Source organism: Myodes glareolus, chromosome 2, assembly GCF_982192425.1.
Source record: "Myodes glareolus chromosome 2, mMyoGla1.1, whole genome shotgun sequence".
Taxonomy (NCBI): domain Eukaryota; kingdom Metazoa; phylum Chordata; class Mammalia; order Rodentia; family Cricetidae; genus Myodes; species Myodes glareolus.
In genome coordinates this window covers 83048584-83063637 of record NC_142027.1, presented here as the reverse complement: position 1 = coordinate 83063637, position 15054 = coordinate 83048584, and the positions used below count along the sequence as shown (strand labels likewise).

The 15054-nt window shown below is 39.6% G+C and overlaps 1 protein-coding gene across 1 annotated transcript; it reads right to left on the bottom strand.

Annotated features, from left to right (window-relative positions):
• Positions 1-9904: 9904 nt before the first annotated feature.
• Positions 9905-11217, bottom strand: LOC125402128 (cyclic AMP-dependent transcription factor ATF-4). Its single transcript, XM_048436689.3, has one exon. The coding sequence runs from the start codon at positions 11004-11006 to the stop codon at positions 9954-9956; it is 1053 nt and encodes a 350-aa protein (XP_048292646.2). The 5' UTR covers positions 11007-11217; the 3' UTR covers positions 9905-9953.
• Positions 11218-15054: the final 3837 nt, after the last annotated feature.

Genomic DNA, 15054 nt, shown 5'->3' with positions numbered 1-15054 from the left:
TGGAAAGTTACCAAGCACACGTGCATCATAGTCCCACTGTCTCTGCTTCCCCATTGTTGGGATTAAAGGCGTGTGCTACAACACCTTGAACTCACAGAGATCTGCCTGTCTCTGCCTCCCAGGCATTGGGACTAAAGGCATGTACCACCACACCTTGAGGTCACAGAGGTCAATCTCTACCTCTGTCCCTTGAAGCAATGGAGAATGTGGTTGCAGCCCTCCACATTGCCCCATAGCCATACTGATGAATATCTTTCATATCACCATAGAACCTTCATCTGACAATGGCTGGAGATAGAGATAGAGACCTACATTGGAGCACTGGACTTAGCTCCCTTGGTACAAATGAGGAGCAGAAGGAGGGAGAACATGAGCAAGGAAGTCAGGATCACTAGGGTTAAGTCCACCCACTGAGATGGTGGGACTGATCTAATGGGAGCTCACCAAGGTCAGCTGTCCTGGGATGATGGATACTTTGAACGTGGCTGGCAATTAAGGCTGACTGAGAAGCCAAGGACAATGGCACTGGGTCTTTATTCTACTGCATGGACTGACTTTGTAGGAGCCTGGTTGTTTGTATGCTCACCTTTATAGACCTGTATGGAGGGGGGAGGACCTTGGACTTCCCATGAAGGAACCCTGACTGCTCTTAAGACTAGAGAGGGAAGGGGAAGTGGGGCATGAAGGGATAATGGAGGAGGAGAAGAGGTGGAAATTTTTAAAAAATAAATAAATAATTTTTTTTTTTTAAAAAAAGAGGTCCTGCCACAAAACACTTAAATGATGTTGATGAAAACCTGAACACATGCTTTTTGGTTTTCAGTCATAGCAGGAAAAAGGATGTGTCATTTTATAATGCTGACTTTCTTGGCCATCCTGCCAGTGCAAACTTTGACTGAGTGTGGTCTGTGAGTAGAATACTGCCGTTTGCTTACTGGCATGGGCCTTAAAACACCACAGAGTTGTGGCAATAAAACTGGCTTGAGCAGTACCTCTTCCATGAAGTGGGAAAGCTAAGGAATGGTCTGGATTTAATCATTAAAGACATGGATTTAATCCTCTCCATAAAGACTCATGTGGTCATAAAAAGAGAGATCTATAGTAAAGAGCTATTCAAAGATGGAGAAAACCGCTGTATGGTTTACAGTGTGTGCAGGCTAAAGGTTAAGAGTTCTTAAAAAGAAAGAAAGAGTAGTTGGTAGTTGAGTGTGGTCATACACACCTTTAAACCCAACACTTGGGAGACAGAGGTAGATTGACCACTGTGACTTCAAGGGGCAGAGATAGATTGACCTGTGATTTCAAGCATATCTTTAATCCCTATGCCTGGGAGACAGAGACAGACAGACCTCTATGAGTTCAAGGTGTGGTGGTGGATACTTTTAATCCCAGCACTGGGAAGTCAGAGACAAACTGATATCTGTGAGTTCAAGGACATCCTGGTCTACAGAGTTATTCCAGGACAAAGATATACAGAGAATCAGTCTCAAAAAGGAAAAGTAAGATGGAAAATACACAGAGAATCTTGATACTGTATGCTATTATGCTCTCTTTGAATTGTTTGAATGCTGAGAAAGGAGCAACAGCTGCTAAAAGATATTTGTTTATAAATGCTGCTGAATTAATCCAAGATAAGTATTCTGAAAACACCTTGACTACAAAATTGAAGTCAAAAGGTATGTTACTGTGGAGAAGAGATTTTGATTTTGTTTCCATAGAAAATGAGAGACTGTTGCTTTATTAAGAGTTAAGAGAAATCCAGTTTGATCTAGGAAGATTACATGAGAAATCTCTGGTAGGAACTGATGGCCCAGATGTCTGAGTTCTACATCCAGAACAGATTCAAGAAGCTGCCTGGGATGATCAGGTCTCACAGGATATGCCAGTCAGGATTTGATTATAACTCTAAATATTCTTTAGGTCCCCATAAGTTTATCATTGGCCCCAACCAGCTGGAAGTAGTCTGAAATACTATGCCTACATTCCCAACAAATGGACTATGGGTATTTTCCTTTGTTTAAAAAAAGAGAGGGAAGTGGTGCAGGAGGATTGTCTACATTCTGTCAATCATATTTTAATAAAACACTGATTGGCCAGGCAGGAAGTAAAGGTGGGTCAACCAGACAGGAAATAGAGGCAGGGCAATGAGAATAGGAGAAAGCTAGGAAGGAGGAAGCCCATTCCTCCATTCCTGCCCAGACCACAGAGAAGCAAGATGTAACCTGCCCTGTTGGAAAAGGTACTGAGCCACATGGCTAACTTAGATGAGAATAATGGGCTAATATAAGTTTCAAGAGCTAATAAGAAGACTGAACTAATGGGCCAATCAGTTTATAACCTAATGTAGACTCTGTGTGATTTTCTTTGCGGTATGTGGGCTGTGTGGTGCCTGGTGGGACAAATAAACCAACAAGCCTCCCCTCATGTTGCAATTCCTGGCTTTGATTTGGAATTCTTTTATTTATCTTTTGTCGATATCATATAGGTATACAATCTATCTTAGTTATATACACCCCTAACTCTTACCTCCCACTTGCCTCAGACACTCCAACTTCCACTCAACTTGTGTCTCTCTAACTTTTCAGTCACCCAGTGAGTCCAATAGTTCTGCCACCAAATATAATTGGCGTGATCTCATGCAGATGATCCATGTAGGACTCAGCACTCAACAGTCACTTTTTCTCAGAACTTTGATCACTCAGTACTCTGCCCGGATTGATGATCCACATGGCCCGTTACCAAAGTCAACTGCAGACTACTTTGTTCTAGCCATGTTACACATTTGAAGCATTGTGTTTCAAGCAACCTTGACTTAAGCAACAACCAATTCACTTTCTGTATATTTACATATTCTGGGTATTTCACATCAATGGGATCATAGACTATGTCATCTCTGTGTCAGGTGTCTGTCACTCAGCATACTATTAAAGGAAGAAAGTATCACTGTCTTTGGTGTCTATGAAAAAATGACTTTTCATATCCCTTGATGAACACTGAAGTTAGTATTAAATGTTTGCTATAACTTTATGACTATGAGAATTTGCATACAAGGTGGTATTTGAATATTTGTTTTTATGTTTTGGGGTTATATGTTCAGAATTGTTCCTGAGTTACAAAGTAACCCCATTTTAAACATACTAAACAACTGAGTATTCATTTTCCAAAGTAGGTACAGTATTTTCTATGTCTCCTAGAAATGTAGGAGAGTTTCAGATTCTCCATGCTTCACCCAACATTCGACTCTCCCATGACTTTGATCATTGCCACTTAGTGAATATGCGGCAGACTGAACCTGTGGTTTTGATTAGAATTTCTCTCATCTTAAGGCAATTAAAAGGTAATCGAGATGTTTTAATGTCTGCTTTTTTATCATCTCTCTTACATAGTTGAATTGCTTTATCATTTTTAAAAGATTTATTAAGTTTTATTGTGTGTGTGTGTGTGTGTGTGTGTGTGTGTGTGTATGTGTGTGTGTTTTACCTACAAATATGTGTACCAAATGCATGAAGTGCCGGTTGAGGACATAAGAGGGCATGAACCCTCTGGACCAGGAGTTATACATGGTTGAGAGCTGCCATGTGGGTTCTGAGAATTAAACCTGGGTCCTCCATAGAGCGTCAGTGTTAAATGTGGAGCCATCTCTCCAGTCCCTATAGTATATTTTTTTTTAGTAATTTTATTAAATTATAAAAAGTTTCCATTTACGCCCCTCCTCCCAACGCCCTCCCACTCCCCCCCTCCCTCTCCTCCTCCCTCTTTGTCCCCAAGGGAAGTCAGGGCCTCCTGCCCTGTGGGAAGTCCAAGTTCCTCCCCCCTCACTCCAGGTCCAGGAAGGTGAGCATCCAAACAGACTGGATCCCAAAAATCCAGTATATGCAGAGGAAACCAGTCCCAGTGTCATTGTCAATGGCTTCTCGGAAAGACTGCAGGCCAGCCACATTCAGAAAATCCGGCCACATTCAGAGAATCTGGTTGGGTCACATGCTCGTTCAGTCACGGTCCATCTGGCCTTGGTAAACTCTCATTAGATCCGACCCCTTGTATCAGTGGGTGATAGTATCCCTCGCAGTCCTTCGTCATTTTCTTCCTCCTTTTGCTCCTCGTTTGGATCTTGGGGGGCTCAGTTCGGTGCTCCAACGCGGGCCTCCATCTGTATCGTCATCCAACGCCAGATGAGGGATCTATGGTGATAAGCAAAATATTCATCAGTATGGTCACGGGCCAAGGCCGGTTCAGGCACCCCCTCCTCTGTCCCGAGAACAATCTGGGGATCTCTCCTTGGACCTGGGATCCCATATATAATCAAGTTTCCTGTAAACTCTAATATGACTCCCTTAGTTGAAATATATTCTTCCCTGATCCCACATTCATCCTTCCTCCCTTCCCCCCATCCCGGTCAACCGAGCTTTCTCCATTCCTCCCCTACACCCTTCTCTCTAACCCTCTCCCCTTCCAACAACCCTCCCACCCCCCCCCATGCACCCAAGGTTACCTGGGACTCTTGACTATTTCCTACCTCCTGGCGGATAGGTAAATAATCTTCATCAGGTTCGTCTTCTTATTTAGCTTCTCTAGGATCACGAATAATAGGCTCAAAGACCTTTAATTATGGTTAGAATCCACTTATGAGTGAATACATACCGTGTTCCTCTTTTTGGGTCTGGCTTACCTCACTCAGTAAAGCGTTTTCTATGTCCATCCATTTGCATGCAAAATTCAAGATGTCATTATTTTTTACCGCTGAGTAAAACTCTAATGTGTATATGTTCCACACCTTTTTTAACCATTCTTCTATTGAGGGGCACCTAGGCTGTTTCCAGGTTCTGGCTATTACAAATAGTGCTGCTATGAACATAGTTGAACAAACGCTTTTGTAGTATGTTTGGGCATCTCTAGGGTATATTCCCAAGAGAGGAATTGCTGGGTCCTGAGGGAGGTTGACTCCCAGTTTCCTGAGAAACCTCCACACTGATTTCCTAAGTGGCTGCACAAGTTTGCATTCCCACCAACAATGGATGAGTGTTCCCCTCATTCCACATCCCCTCCAGCATAGGCTATCATTGGTGTTTTTAACTTTAGCTATTCTGACAGGTGTAAGATGGTATCTCAAAGTGGTTTTGATTTGCATTTCCCTGATCGCTAAGGAGGTTGAGCATGACCTTAAGTGTCTTCTGGCCATTCGAAGTTCATCTGTTGTGAATTCTCTGTTCAGATCAGTACCCCATTTTTTAATTGGGTTAATTAGAGTTTTAGTGCCTAGTTTCTTGTGTTCTTTGTATATTCTGGAGATCAGACCTTTGTCTGATGAGGGGTTGGTGAAGATCTTCTCCCAGTCAGAAGGCAGCCTTTTTGTCTTACTAACAGTGTCCTTTGCTTTACAGAAGCTTCTCAGTTTCAGCAGGTCCCATTTATTCATTGTTTCTCTTATTGTCTGTGCTGCTGGGGTCCTACTTAGGAAGTGGCCTCCTGTGCCTATATCTTGTAGACTACTTCCCACTTTCTCTTCTATCAGGTTCAAAGTGGACAGGTTGATGTTGATGTCTTTAATCCATTTGGACTTGAGTTTTGTGCATGGTGATAGATATGGATCTATTTTCATTCTTCTACAGGTTGACATCCAGTTATGCCAGCAACATTTGTTAAAGACGCTTTCCTTCTTCCATTGTATACCTTTAGCTCCCTTGTCAAAAATTAGGTGTTCGTAGGTTTGAGGGTTAGTATCTGGGTCTTCTATTCGATTCCATAGGTCGACTTCTCTGTTCTTATGCCAATACCAAGCTGTTTTCAATATTGTAGCTCTGTAATAGAGTTTGAAGTCAGGGATAGTAATGCCTCCAGAAGTTCCTTTATTGTATAAGATTGTTTTGGCTATCCTGAGTTTTTTGTTTTTCCATATAAACTTGATTATTGTTCTCTCAAGGTCTGTGAAGAAGTTTGATGGGATTTTGATGGGGATTGCATTGAATCTGTAGATTGCTTTTGGTAGAATTGCCATTTTTACTATGTTGATTCTCCCAATCCAAGAGCAGGGGAGGTCTTTCCATTTTCTGGTATCCTCCTCAATTTCTCTTTTCAAAGGCTTAAAGTTCTTGTCAAATAGGTCTTTCACATCCTTGGTTAGAGTAACCCCAAGATATTTTATGGTGTTTGTGGCTATCGTGAAAGGTGATGTTTCTCTGATTTCCCTCTCTGTTTCTTTATCCTTTGTGTATAGGAGGGCCACTGATTTTTTGGAGTTGATCTTGTATCCTGCCACGTTACTAAAGGTGTTTATCAGCTGTAGGAGTTCTTTGGTAGAGTTTTTGGGGTCGCTTATGTACACTATCATATCGTCTGCAAATAACGAAAGTTTAACTTAATCCTTTCCAATTCGAATCCCCTTGATCCCCTTATGTTGTCTTATTGCTATTGATAGAACTTCAAGCACTATATTGAAGAGGTATGGAGAGAGTGGACAGCCTTGTCGTGTTCCTGATTTTAGTGGAAAGGCTTTGAGTTTCTCTCCATTCAATTTGATATTAGCTGTCGGCTTGCTGTATATTGCTTTTATTATATTTAGGTATGATCCTTGTATCCCCAGTCTCTCCAACACCTTTATCATAAAAGGGTGTTGAATTTTGTCAAATGCTTTTTCAGCATCCAATGAAATGATCATATGATTTTTTTCTTTCCGTTTATTTATATGATGGATTACATTGATAGATTTGCGTATGTTGAACCATCCCTGCATCTCTGGGATGAAGCCTACTTGATCATAATGGATGATTTTTCTAATGTATTCTTGGATTCGGTTTGCCAGTATTTTATTGAGAATTTTCGCATCGATGTTCATGAGTGAGATTGCCCTGTAATTCTCTTTCTTGGTTGTGTCTTTGTGTGGTTTTGGTATTAGGGTGACTGTGGCTTCATAAAAGGAGTTTGGCAGTGACTTTTCTTTTTCTATATTGTGGAATACATTAAGGAGTATAGGTATTAGCTCTTCCTGGAAGTTCTGGTAGAATTCTGCATTGAAACCATCTGGTCCTGGGCTTTTTTTGGTAGGGAGAATTTTGATAACAGCTTCTAGTTCTTCACGACTAACAGGTCTATTTAGATTGTTCACCTGGTCTTGGTTCAACTTTGGTATATGGTACTTATCTAAAAAAATGTCCATTTCTTTTACATTTTCAAACTTTGTAGCATATAAACTTTCGTAGTAAGATCTAATGATTCTCTGTATTTCCTCTGTGTCTGTGGTTATGTCCCCCTTTTCATTTCTGATCCTATTAATTTGCAAGTTCTCTCTCTGCCGTTTGATTAGTTTGGATAGGGGTTTGTCAATCTTGTTAATTTTCTCCAAGAACCAGCCTTTTGCTTCATTGATTCTTTGAATTGTTTTCTGTGTTTCTATTTTTTTTGATTTCAGCCCTCAGTTTGATTATTTCCAGTCTTCTACTCCTCCTGGGTAAATCAGCTTCTTTTTTTTCTAGAGCTTTCAAGTGTGTTGTTAAGTCTCCAATGTGTGCTTTCTCTGTTTTCTTTAGGTGGGCACTTAGTGCTATGAACTTTCCTCTTAGCACTGCTTTCATTGTGTCCCATAGGTTTGAATACGTTGTGTCTTTGTTTTCATTATATTCAAGGAAGACTTTAATTTCTTTCTTTATTTCTTCCTTGACCCAGGGGTGATTTAGTAGTTGACTGTTCAACTTCCATGAGTTTGTTGGCTTCATGGGGGTACCATTGTTGTTGAATTCTAATTTTAATCCATGGTGATCTGACAAGACACAGGTGGTCACTAATATTTTTTTGTATCTGTGGAAGTTTGCTTTGTTACCAAGTATGTGGTCAATTTTCGAGAAGGTTCCATGAGCTGCAGAGAAGAAGGTATACTCTTTCCTATTTGGGTGGAGTGTTCTATAGATGTCTGTTAAGTCCATTTGATTCAGTACCTCCAGTAAATCTCTTATTTCTCTGTTAGGTTTCTGTCTGATTGACCTGTCCATTGGTGAGAGAGGAGTGTTGAAGTCTCCTACTATTAGTGTGTGTGGTTTGATGACTGCCTTGAGTTCTAGAAGAGTTTCTTTTACATATGTGGGTGCCTTTCTATTAGGGGCATAGATATTCAAGATTGAGACTTCTTCCTGATGAATTGTTCCTGTTATGAGTATGAAATGTCCATCTCCATCTCTTCTGATTGATTTTAGTTTGAAGTCGATTTTGTTAGATATTAGAATGGCCACACCCGCTTGTTTCTTAGGTCCATTTGCTTGGAAAACCTTTTCCCAACCCTTTACTCTGAGTAGGTGTCTGTCTTTGTGGTTGAGGTGTGTTTCTTGTAGACAGCAGAATGTTGGATCCTGTTTTCGTATCCAATCTCTAAGTCTGTGCCTCTTTATAGGTGAGTTGAGACCATTGATATTAAGTGATATTAATGACCAGTGATCGATGACTCCGGTCATTTTTTTGGGTAGTAGCGTGTATGTGTTTTCCTTCTTTGAGTTGTGCTTGTGGAGGGTCGCTAAATGTCTGAGTTAATGTAGGCAGTGTTGGGAATGTTGGATTCCTTGGGTTGTGATTTTCCTTCTAGTATTCTCTGTAAGGCTGGATTAGTAGCTACGTATTGTTTAAATTTATTTTTATCCTGGAATATTTTGTTTTCTCCGTTGATAGTGAACAATAGCTTGGCTGGGTAAAGTAGTCTGGGTTTGCATCCATTGTCTCTTAGTTTCTGCAGTACCTCTATCCAGGACCTTCTGGCTTTCATGGTTTCCATAGAGAAGTCTGGTGTAAGTCTGATAGGTTTACCTTTATAAGTTACTTGACCTTTTTCCTTTGCAGCTTTCAATATCCTTTCTTTAGTCTGAATGCTTTGTGTTTTGATTACTATATGACGAGGGGATGTTTTTTTCTGATCCAGTCTATTCGGTGTTCTGTATGCTTCTTGAACCTTCATAGGAATATCGTTCTTTAGGATGGGAAAGTTTTCTTCTATAATTTTGTTGAGTATATTTTCTGGACCTTTGAAATGCAATTCTTCTCCTTCTTCTACTCCTATTATTCTTAGATTTGGTTTTTTTATTGTGTCCCACAGTTCCTGAATGTTTTGTGATAAGAAAGTTCCTTAATAGAGATGCATCTTCACAGTGTACAAAAATATTATCCCACAGCATAAATCTCACAGTGTCTTTTCTGCAAACGATCTTGGAGTATCTTCATTTTATAGTCCCTCAAGACATTTTCTATTCTTTTGCTGGTTGGTGGAGATCCCAAGATCTCACACTTACTAGGCAAGCACTTCACAAATGAAATTATATGTCAACAAATTTTCCAACGTCCTGCTGGATTTCTTTGATCTATTCTCTATTTAATAAGAGTGAACTGAATAATTTGCACAAACCTCTGACTTTCCAAAGATCTTTTTATGCCAATTGAGAAACAAATGCTGTCTTGGCTCTTCTTTCTTTACTATTTATTTATTCATTCATTAGCATAAAAAGAAATTTATTGATTTATTTGCCTGTGTATACACATCTTGGTGTTTATTTGGCATGTGTAGATCAGAAGATGACTTACATTAGTTGGTTCTTTCCTTCCACAATGTGGGATGTAGGGATCAAACTCAGGTTGTTAGGTTTTTCTGCAAGACCCTTTACTTTTAAACATGACAATGGCCTCTGACTGTATTTTGTTTTCACAGAAACTACAGGAGCAGAGTTAAATCCAAGAGAGTCTACCCCATAGTTCAGAAAAAGCATTATGGTGCTGACCCAGAGTGAGCACGCTCACATAGAGAAAGGTTGGGTGGAGACACTGGTGACTTATTATTTGGATTGCTTCATTATTTTTCTAACTGAAACTTGTATTTCCACTAAAATTTATTTTGTTTTTTTTTTACTTTACTACAAAATAATTTATTATGCAAACACAGCTTCAGCACAAGACTATGTACAGGCACAACGCACCCGGCTACCCTACTAGGGAATTCTCTTCTTCTCCCTTGCCTTACGGACCTCTTCTATCAAATCTTTTAGATACTGGATCTCTTTGGCAAGAGAATCTGCCTTCTCTTTCAGGGCTTCGTTCTTCTTTTCTAGCTCCTTACACTCGCCAGTGAGGGCTTCCTGCTCAGCCCGCTTCTTCTGACGGTATCTAGTGGCTGCTGTCTTGTTTTGCTCCATTTTTTTCAGCTTCTTATCCAACTTTTCAATTTTCACCTTAGCTGTCAAAGTAACTCCTGGGGGGTCATAAGGTTTAGGTCGGGGAGACCCACGGGGAACACCCGGAGAGGGAACAATGTTTGGTGATCCCCTGGAGGTGGAAGGGCTATGCTGGGGAGAGCCCAGGTAGGACTCAGGGCTCATACAGATACCACTGTCATTATCTGAGGGGGTGTCTTCATCCTTTACACACTGAGGGATTACAGTAATATAAGCAGCAGAGTCAGGCTTCCTGTCTCCTTCAGAGATATCAACTTCACTGCCTAGCTCTAAACTGAAGGAATGATCTGCAGTGGAAGACAGGACCCCTGGGGAACAGGGAAAAGGCTGCAAGAATGCAAAGGGGGCAACCTGGTCGATTTTTGTTGCACTTTCTGGGAGATGGCCAATTGGGTTCACTGTCATGGGCTCCTTATTAGTCTCTTGGACTAGAGGGGCAAAGATATCACATGTGTCATCATCCAACGTGGTCAAAAGCTCATCTGGCATGGTTTCCAGGTCATCAAAACGAAACAGAGCATCGAAGTCAAACTCTTTAAGATCCATTTTCTCCAACATCCAATCTGTTCCGGAGAAAGCATCCTCCTTGCCGGTGTCTGAGGCACTGACCAACCCATCCACAGCCAGCGATTCGGAGGAGCCCGCCTTAGCCTTGTCGCTGGAGAACCCATGAGGTTTGAAGTGCTTGGCCACCTCCAGGTAGTCATCTAAAAGACCTAGGCTTTCTTCAGCCCCCAAACCCGACTGGTCGAAGGGGGACATCAAGTCCCCCGCCAACATTTCGCTGTTCAAGAAGCTCATCTCGGTCATGTTGTAGGGCTTTGTTGGAATCGAAGAGTGTACTTAAATCGAAGGTATCTTTGTCCGTTACAGCAACGCTGCTGCTGGATTCCGTGAAGAACGCCATGGCTTAAGCCGGTGGGGGCTGCCGCTGCAGAGCCTGGTGCTGCTGCCGCCGCTGCAAAGGCCAACGCTGCTGCAGGCACTGCTGCCTCTAATACACCATGGTGGCCGCAGACCCTGCGGGAGGGGATAAGGAAAGGCGCAACAGAGTGGAGATATTCATCTGTCGGAGATATTCATCTCTCCTTTCCAGTACTCCTTCCGTCCCTCACCCCAATATATGAAATGTTAAATGTCTCTCTGTTCCCAAAGGATTCAATAGCATTTTTCAAAAAACAAATTAAATAGAATGAAGAAAAACTGCCTGGATTCTAAGCAGGAAATAAAAAAGTGGTAGTCTCATGAGAAATCTAGGGTTTGATAATGGGCTGGGCTGTGAACATGTGAACAGTTTGTTCCCTTCACCTGTCATAAAGGTAGATAAAAAAGATAAGAGAGAGAGAGAGAGAGAGAGAGAGAGAGAATCAGTACACCTTGGAGAGAAGGCACTGGAGTTTTGAAAAGCTGATTGAGAATTAATCCTTAGCAATAGGAAAAAAAACAAGTGTGCCCTGCATAAGGATTGTAATTTTAGAAACTGGAAAGTCTCAAGACCTACCCAAGATCAGTACGGCCAAATCTACACCATAGATGAGAAAGGACTCTTTACGTCCTAAACCTTATTGAAAAACTATTGACTGTTGTTGGCTGCAGGGGAAAGGTGTGGTCCCCAATAGGTTTCCCATGCACCAGTGGATGACGCCACAGTCAGGCACATATGGGCTGAATTACTTGGACTCAGTGAATTATTAAAAACAAAGAGAGATCATGAAGTTTGGAGAAAAAAATTCACAAAGGATATAAAAGAAATTGAATGGAGGAAATGATAGGAAGAATATGACTATATCTTCTTATACACATGTATAAAATTCTCTAAGAATATATAAAATGATTTTAAAAGAGAAATACTATTTTCATCTCCTTCAAAACATTTTTTTAAAAGAAATCAATGCTATAGTTTAAAATTGTATCTATTGCAATTCATTGTAAAAGTGGTAGATATGGAAGCTAGATTGCTTCCTGGTTTAGCCACTAATGCTTCGAGCCACTCTACTCACATTTGAGAATATAAAGGAGCTACATTTGCAGAAAAGAGGTTAAGATTCTGCACTCCTGATCCTCTTCAGATCTGAGACCTCACCAGTGACCTTATATTTTAGCAACTTATCTTTGTTTCCAGGACCCAGTGGTTTTGCTTAAGTTGATGATGGATGCTCAAAACAATTACAAAGACAAAGAGTCTCATAAAGGCTTCTTTCAGGTCTTCCACTTATTTAGTCATAGTTGCTACAAGATATTTTATGCTATTTGTGGCTATTGTGAAGGCTGGTGTTTCTCTGATTACTTTCTCAGTCAATTTATCATCTGTGTAAAGGATGGCTACTGATTTTTTTTGAGTTTATCTTTTATCTTGCTACATTACTAAAGGTGTTTATGAGTTGTAGAAGTACCTTGGTAGAATTTTGGGGGTGGCTTATGTAAACTATCATACCATCAGCAAATAGTGAAGGTCTGACTTTTTTTAGTATCTCCTTGACTTCCTTTTGTTGACTTATTGTTCTAGTTAGGACCTCAAGTACTATAATGAATAGATATAGATATATGTCCATAGAGAGTGGAAAACCTTGTCTTGTTCCTAATTTCAGTGGGATTGCTTTGATTTTTTTCCATATTTAAATTGATGTTTGCTGTTGGGTTGCTGTATATTGCCTTCACTATGGTCCTTGTATCCCTGCTCTCTACAAGACCTTTATCATGAAGGGATATTGCACTTTGTTAAAGACTCTTTCCAGCATCTAGTGAGATGATCATGTGTTTTGTTTTGTTTTCAGTTTCTTTATATGGTGGATTACACTGACAGATTTTCTTATGTTGAGCTATCCCTGCATCTCTGGGATGAAGCTAGCTTGATCACAATGGATGATGGTTCTGGTGTGTTCTTGGATTCAATTTGCCAGCATTTTATTTAGTATTTTTACATCAATGTTCATGAGTGAAACTGGTCTGTAATAATCTTTCTTAGTAATATCTCTGTGTAGTTTGGGTATCAGTTTAATTGTAACCTCATAGAAAGAGTTTGATATTGTTCCTTCTGTTTTTATTCTGTGAAACAATTTGAGGAGTATTGGTATTACTTATTCTTTGAAAATCTTGTAGAATTCTGCTCTGAAACAATCTGGCACTGAGCTTTTTTTTGGTTGGGAGATTTTAATTACTGTATCTATTTATTTAGCATTTATAGCTCTATTTAATTTGCTTTTCTGGTCTTGATTTAATTTTGGTAATTGATATTTATCCAAATGTTGTCCCTTTCCTTTAAGTTTTCTAATTTTGTGGAGTACAGGTTTTAGAAATATGACCTGGTGATTTTCTGTATTTCCTCCATGTCTGTTGTTATGTTCCCCTTTTTATTTCTGATTTTTTTAATTTGGATATTCTGTCTCTGTCTTTTAGATTTTACACTGGATAAAGTTTTGTCTATTTTGTTGGTTTTCTTGAAGAACCAACTCTTTGTTTCATTGATTCTTTGTATTATTTCTATTTTTATTGATTTCTGCTCTCAATTTAATTATTTCCTGCCATCCACTTCTCTTAGGTAAGTTTGCTTCCTTTTGTTCTAAAGTTTTCAAATGTTGTGTTAACTCACTGGTGTGGTATTTTTCCAGCTTATTTATGAAGGCATTTAGTGCTCTGAACTTTCCTATTTACACTGCTTTCATTGTGTCCGCTAAATTTGGGTATGTTGTGTGGTCATTTTCATTGAATTTTAGGAAGTCTTTAATTTCTCCCTTTATTTCTTTCTTGACCCATTGATGATTCAGATGAGAATTGTTTAATTCCATGTGTTTGTGGGCTTTCTGGAATTAGTGTTGCTGTTGAATTTTAATTATAGTCCATGGTGATCCAATGAGTTACATAGTGTTATTCCAATATTATTGTATCTGTTGAGGTTTGCTTTATTATCTAATATATGATCAATTTTTGAAGGTTCTATGGGGTGCTGAAAAGTTATATTCTTTTATGTTTTGGATGTAATGTTCCATAGATGTTTGTTAAGTTCATTTGTGTCATAACATCTGTTAGTTTCTTTATTTCTCTGTCCAGTGGTGAGAGTGGGGTGTTGAAGTTTCCCAATACTAATGTGTGGGGTTTAATGTGTGATTTAAATTTTAGTAGTGTTTCTTTTATATATAAGGGTGTTTTGAACATAGACATTCAGTACTGAGACTTCCTCATGAGAGATTTTTCCTGTAACTAATATGAAATATCTTTCTTTGCCTCTTTTGATTGATTTTAGTTTGAAATCTATTTTATTAGATATTAAGAGAGCTACACCAGTTTGTGTCTTAGGTTCGTTTGATTGGAAACTTTTTCCCAACCCTTTATTTTGAGGTGATGTGTCTTTGAGGTTGAGGTGTGCTTCTTGTATGCAGCAAAAGGATGCATTCTGTTTTCATATCCAATCTGTTAGCCTGTTTCCTTTTAAAGGTGAATTGAGTCCATTTATATTAAGGGATGTTAATGACTACTGATTGTTTGTTCTTGTTATTTTTAGATTTTGTTGTTGATGATGTTATTGTGTATATTTTTTGCCTTCTCTGGGATTTGCTGCTGTGAGATCATTTATTATCTGCATTTTTGTGAATACAGCTAACTTACTTGGGTTGGAGTTTTCCTTCTATTACTTGGTGTAGGGAGGCTGCTCATCCATGAAAGAATCACAGAAAAACTGTATTAATTAAACCATTAGCTCTGGCTTCTTATTAGCCAACTTTTATATTAATTTAACCCATTTCTATTAATCTATATATTGTCACGTTGCTGTGGCTTACTGGGTAAAGATCCCAGTGTCTATCTCTGGCTGTTCTATGGCTTCTCTCTAACTACACCTTCCTCCTCCCATGCTATATGCCAA

Bases quoted from the DNA above. Each gene is read 5' to 3' on its own strand.
- LOC125402128 (XM_048436689.3), bottom strand. From the start codon at position 11,006: ATGACCGAGATGAGCTTCTTGAACAGCGAAATGTTGGCGGGGGACTTG.